The sequence below is a fragment of the Cetorhinus maximus genome, chromosome 8 (genome assembly GCF_964194155.1).
Source record: "Cetorhinus maximus chromosome 8, sCetMax3.hap1.1, whole genome shotgun sequence".
NCBI lineage: Eukaryota > Metazoa > Chordata > Chondrichthyes > Lamniformes > Cetorhinidae > Cetorhinus > Cetorhinus maximus.
The window spans coordinates 120904443-120910839 of record NC_135886.1 but is presented as its reverse complement, the minus strand read 5'-3'; the positions used below and the strand labels follow the sequence as shown (position 1 = coordinate 120910839).

The 6397-nt window shown below is 42.2% G+C and overlaps 1 protein-coding gene across 1 annotated transcript in view; it reads right to left on the bottom strand.

The window, feature by feature from the left end:
* Positions 1 to 435: 435 nt before the first annotated feature.
* The window catches only part of LOC144683926 (neuronal migration protein doublecortin-like), a 173098-nt gene continuing 167136 nt past the window's right edge, over positions 436 to 6397 (bottom strand). The window contains exons 7-8 of the mRNA XM_078547507.1: positions 3409 to 3515; positions 436 to 679 (exon numbers count right to left, since the gene is read on the bottom strand). Coding sequence (XP_078403633.1) covers positions 623 to 679; positions 3409 to 3515 — 164 coding nt within the window. The 3' untranslated portion in view covers positions 436 to 622. The remainder of the gene's footprint in view (positions 680 to 3408; positions 3516 to 6397) is intronic.

Sequence of the window (6397 nt, the reverse complement as noted above, 5' to 3'; positions counted from 1 at the left end):
AAATTAATGTCTTAGTCTTATTGAGCTGTTTTTTTTTCTCAAATTACTTCCCCATTCTCAAATCAATGTTATTTTTATTTTAAACTAAATGTTTGAGTCTTATTTATTGATTTTTTTGGAGTTTTTTTTTTCTATCTCTCCTTTTTTAAACAAATCAGATGTTAAACATGTCTGCGCAGCAGAGGATTTTCTTAAAAAAGAAAAAACTGGCAGAGGTCTTTAATAACTAAAAACAGATTTATAAATGAAGCATATAATAACTGCACGTCAAATATCAAAGAGAAATGGAAAATCACACAGCACCATTAATAAGAAACAAAACCAGGGACTATAAGTTTCAAAGAACAAGTGATGTACAAGAGACCTGCTTGTGTTATTATGAAATATTCTCACAGTGCTTCATATCTGATGTTTAGAAAAAGGCAGTGATATTCCAAGATACTAGGTTTCTCATGAGAAGGACAAACTGTTAAAAACAGGGCAATTTTGTTTTTTTTTTTTTTGGTGTCACTTGGCAATTTGTGAGCACCAAGATTAATAACCTCTGCACACTGGGCAGAATTTCTTTTCCAAGTCTCACTGGTTCAGATGGAGAATTCCAGCCTTCCCTCACTCTGCCGGTTTACATCGAGTCACCCAGTGAGTCTGAGTCATCCAGGGAAAGTGGCAGATACAGGTCCTGCAGTGGGAAAGTGGGGGAGAAACAAGACTTTAGATATGGTTTACACAAAAAATATTTGCGAAAGCTTCACTGGGGGTGATTTTGACTTTGTCTGATAAATGCCAAATTTGCATCTCCCCTGATTTTTATTTCTGTGATCTCTGTTTTTCTCTCCACAGATGGTGCCATGACCTGGTGAGTATTGCCTACTCTTAATCTGGGCGCAAGTTAATTGCTCATTAGCCCTATACTAATCTGTAAGTAGCTCAGTTGAATTTTATTCTTCTAATCTATTTGTAAAACGTGCAAGCAATTAATTTCTTCATTTCTTCGGTTTGACCCCCCCAATGGTATATCCATAAATCTCACTAACCATTTCCTTCTTATATTTTCTTCGTTCCAGACCTTATTTATTTTATTTTCAGTTCGGTGTCTTTTTATGCATTGATTTTATGTTTCCAGGACTGAAACATTTCAAAATATGCTGCATTTCTTTTCAAAGAAATAATTCAGTGTGCAGTATTCCACAAATAGTAAGAAAGTTATTTTCATAGTGGGAGCGGTGTAGAGAGATGTACACTTGAAATTATAATTTATATACACCCTGCTGTGTTAATGGTTGTATTTCTGCTGATGTTAATCTAACACGCTTATACTGTCAGCTTTAGTAACTCTTCCCAGGCAGCAACCTGTGATAATGACTATTTCTACTGGAGAAAATCCAGCTTCCCCGCAATTGAGATGCCCTCAAAGTCAGTTCCCTAGTCTCATCAGTACTGATTTTTATTTAAAATTAATAAATGCATTGGAGAGAGATAAAGATTTTAAAGTTTATTTCGGCAGCATTTTTGTTTCAGCTGCTGGGGAGTTCTTGATGTTGCTCATAGAAGACATGTTGCTTTGTAAGGATGGTAGCATTGTGCAGGAGTTGGATTATACGATGAGAGCAGGAGCCCTGCATCCCAATGTAAACGTTACAGATGAGTCGCCCTCCACTGAGCTGGCACGTGCTGCTTTAATTTTACAGCCCACGGACCTTTAAGTATTATGAGGTAAGACTTCCACTCACCTCCAGGAGGTTGCCCCGCCTCATATAGCTGCCAGCCAATTGGAGGCTGTCAGCTCTTGCAGTATTGGCAGTGCCACTGGCAGTGATGGCCACATAGCAATACTGCAGGAGACCTGGGAGGAAGGGCAGCCATGGATGCCCTGGAACCCAGATTAGTCCAGGATCTCGTCAGGGCCAGGCTGGGAAATCCCGGCAAGGGTTTGGGCGCGGTGTGTTGGACAGAGCGGGGGAAAGGAAACTGGGGAGGGGACTCCTATTGGTATCGTGGGCCCGAGAGAAGGCACCACCCACCACCACCACCCCAACCCCCACCCACCTTCACTAGTCACCAGCCTACGGGTACAAATCTGTCAGGTTACACATTGGGTGCAGGCCTCTCCTTCCCACTTAAGGGCTTCAATTGAGCCATGAGGGGGTAGCTCACCTGACGCCTTCCCTGCCACTCATAGGATCATGTTTACTGGCTGCCATTACGTCACCAATGGCATGGCACCCTGTTTTACAGGTCCACCCATCCGCTTTCCCACCCACTGGTGGCCTATAAAAACCAGCTCCGGCCTATAAAAACCAGCTCCGGCCTATAAAAACCAGCTCCAGGTAACAGATGGCTTATTATTCCGCTGCTAAGGCAGAGTTGAGCATAACATGGCTGTCCCTGTAATGCTGCAAGGTCCATTAGAGACTAAATCCTGTCATAAACAATCTGAAGTTGCAGTGGAATTGTTCCCCTGTAGATTGGCAGCTGCTTATAAACTTCTGACTCCTCTTTAACATCTGAAAAACCAGTAGGAAATTTGAGTTTCACTTTTGAAAACAACTTAGTCCCAGGATTCTGTGAACACTACTGTGTAACCAGCCATTGGGCATGTGAGAGAGAATGGATTGTATTGGTTTTAAATTCAATTCTCCTCCTTCCATTGGCAGGCATATCAAACTTCACTCAAAGGGTGTGGCTTCCACACACAGGCAATGGCCAGATTTTTTGTTCTCTTTTCTCAGCAAGCATCACAAAAAATGATTAACCAGCTAGTTCAGTTATTATTATTTGTGGCGGTTTGCTGTGTCCAAAACGGCTGCCACGATTGCTGACATAACACCAATTGCACTTCGAAAATAAATGTATGTGAGGTGCTTTGAGATGTTCGAGGAAGGGGGTTAAGGAGATATATATTAGTGCACAAGTTATTTTCTTTTGTATGTAAACGAAATAATGATTCATTCTAATTAATTCACAGATTTCACTTTTACACTATCCCATTTTTAAATCTGTATGCGGGGTTTTTGAGTGATCTTTGGAAAGTAATCGACTCCCACTGAAAGCTTCGGTAGTTTCTCCCTGGTTCTAGCCTGTGACATGAGGGTAACTGAGCTGATTCAACTGTACTGGGATAAAGTATTTGAAAAATGGTTAACAGAGTGCTAAAGAGTTTTCCCTTCTCATTAAATGCATCTACCAGCGGCAATTTTCAGGCAGAAAGTTGCTTAAGTCCTTGCTATGCTAATGGGAGATAATAATCACAGATCTGCATGAAATTTCTATTTGCCAAAAGTCTACATATTTAAAGAACAAGATAGGAAGATCCCTCGTACTGGAGCATCATAGTTTTGGAGACTCAAATAGATATAAGTAATTCACTTCATTCTAATAGAGTAAAAGAGGGGCATAATAATGACTTACCTTGTGCTTGCGAAGACAGCCTGGGCTGGTTGGTGTAGAAATGGGTGTTGAGACTGGAGACTTGTTAGACCTGGGAGTGGAGAGCTGGCTGCTAGAGGTTCCATTAGCTGAAAGCACATACAACAGGCAACTTGTAGAGGGTTGATAACATGATCCTGGTAGGCCATACCAGCTCAGTTCAGACTATTGCAGAGTTTTTTAAAAACTAAATTCAATGCCTTGATTTTCCCACTATTTAAATCTCTACTGCTTTCGAACTTCTATGGCATCCTGTCAGAAAGGAGGATGGAATGGTCTAGATCATGCATTTTTCAACAGAACACGTGGAGCTGGATTTTCATCCTTGAGGCGGGAAGCGGGAAATTTCCTGGCTTGGCTCAGCTCATCCATCTGAGGAGAAAGGGCCTGCAATCATGGGACTTTCATTCCGCTGGTGGGGGGCGGACGCAGGTGTGCGCTGGAGTTGGGCGCACCATTCCTGGAAAGAGTTCTGAGGCAGCCACAGGGGCTGCCAGGTGCTGAGGCAGGATGTTTAAAATACCCACTTTGGTGCTCTGAGTCTTTGTCTCAGTTACAATAAAACAGACCTCTAGCCCTCACCCCTCACATCTCCTCAGCCCCACCCCTTCCCATGCCCCACCCAGGCCAACTCATGCCTCCCCAACCCCCATGGCCTCTCATACCCTTTAAGCCAACCTACGTCCCTCCACCCACCCTCCATGGATTTCATACCCTCCATGCCAACCTATGTCCCTCCACCCATTCACCATGGCCCCTCATACGCTCCAGATCAACCTATGGCCTTTACATGCCCATTCATCCAGTCTGCACTCTGTACAGAACTACTGAACTTATAGCAACAACAGCATGTGTGAAAAAGATTTTAGAAACCAGTCATTCATTCATGACTTTCTACTTTATTTTAAAAATATTGCTTTTACTACAGCCCTATCAAAGTGTCAATCAACCAGACTCTTTAAAGTATCAATAGTTGAAACTGCCAGCATTTAATACCTATATATCTTATGTAAATAAACATTTTGCAATGGACAGAATAAATCCTAGAGAAAGAGCTGTCACTCAGGCAATGTTTTCCCTGGGGCACAGCTGTTTCAACAGACTAATGGATGCCAGGGCTCTTAGCCAAGAATGTATAATGAGGTTTGGTTGACTGACAGTTCTTTTTTCTGTGATCTATTGTTTTTTAAAGAAAGTTATGAATTAATGACTATTTAAAAAAAAATCTTTTTCACTCATGCATTTGCTACTCTCCGGTTCAGTGGCTCTGTATGGAGTGTACACTGGTTGAATGGTCATGGAAGTGCCATAGGCTGGCAAAGAGGGTATGAGGGGCCATGGGGTGTGGGTGGAGGGGCATAGGTTGGAATAGAGGTAAGAGGGGCCAGAGGATGGGTAGGGAGGCTTAGGTTCACATGGAAGGTATAAGGGGCCATGGAGGTGTGGGTGGAGGGCCATAAGTTGGCAAAGGAGCATTGGTAAGACCTTTTAAACTTACCTTTCAAATGGTTCCCTCATCCACACTATGGTTCATAACTCCTCCTTGAACAACAAGTCATGGAAAAATTGACCCAACTCCATGAAAATTGCAGAGGGCTAGGAGATGCCTATCTTCGTAATGGAACCGGCCAGGTTGGGAGTGCAGGGTGTGGGCTTGCGGCCTGCACCAACACTCACCCTTATCCTGTGCTGGTGAAAACTGGGGAAGTCAGGAACAGGGCCGGGAATCCTAGAATCGAGTCCCAGTTGCCATTTTTATAGGTCTAGAGTCTCCATGACACCGTGAAAATCCAGCTCATATCTACCAGGTGGAATTTGTTTCTTTCCTAGTGCTTCCCTCCTCCAACATCATCTTTTCCCTAGGATATGGAACTCTTAGGACATTCTCCTTGTTAGCTGAAGATGGTGAGTATCCTTACATCACATTGGTGTAATGGTTATGTGATAAGGGAACTGCCTCTCATCATGTGCTCCAAATAACAACCTTCAACTTAATGCAAATATCAAAGTGTAATATAGAGGTCAAATTGTAAACTAACCAATTGTTATGGTTTCAGTTTTAAAATATTGTCTTATACATACAAATTAACATAAAAGTTTGCCATAAATATGTAACTGCTCACAACGGACTCTTGGGACTTTGAATTAATATACACGCTAGCTGTGGGACTATCAGCAGCTCCGAATAACAGTACATCATTATAACGGATCCTCAGGCTGCTAGGCTGTATATACCATTTTGCATCATGACAGACTAACATTGCCAATCCTATCCAGTGACGCCCCCCAATCTGGAAAGTTCACGCGTGAGAGCTTTTGATGGAGACAGCATCAGAGTGAAGTGAGGTGCCCTCCACAGTTGAAAAGCCCAACACTCAAGTTTCCAGGGTAACACATGAAGATTGAATGAGCTATGAAAGGCCTGCCAATGCATTTAAAAGTATATCCCAGCGTGAAAAAGAGCTTTCAAGGGAAGAGGGAAAACCAAACAAGCCAGACATTTGAGAATGTCAGCAGCTTTCCTGCAAACTAATCAACTTCAGAAATTTTTCATTTCCTCCACTGTGCATTAACAGCAAGACATTTTGTATGAAACACCAACAAATTACACTTGTAATGTCCATTGTAAAATTTTAGCAGGGTATAATTAAGTAACATATAATGGAAACCATGTTTTGCTTTGCAAAATTATCAAAAAAGTCATTGTGTTCTGAAAGGGGAACAATACTGGGGGTGAAATTATTTTCAGTGCACACAGAGTTTATATATGATTGGAAGTGAATTTTTTAAATTGGTAACAGCTCCAGGATTGACATCCAAGGAAAAGCAGGCAGTGAGTTCACCCACCTACAATTAGAGCTGCCTGAGGACAGAACTACCATACAATTCAGTCTTGAAGAGCTCGCGTGACATTCAGAAGAGAACGCTCATCTTTGAAAGCTATTCATCAACCCACTCCAAAGCGATGTTA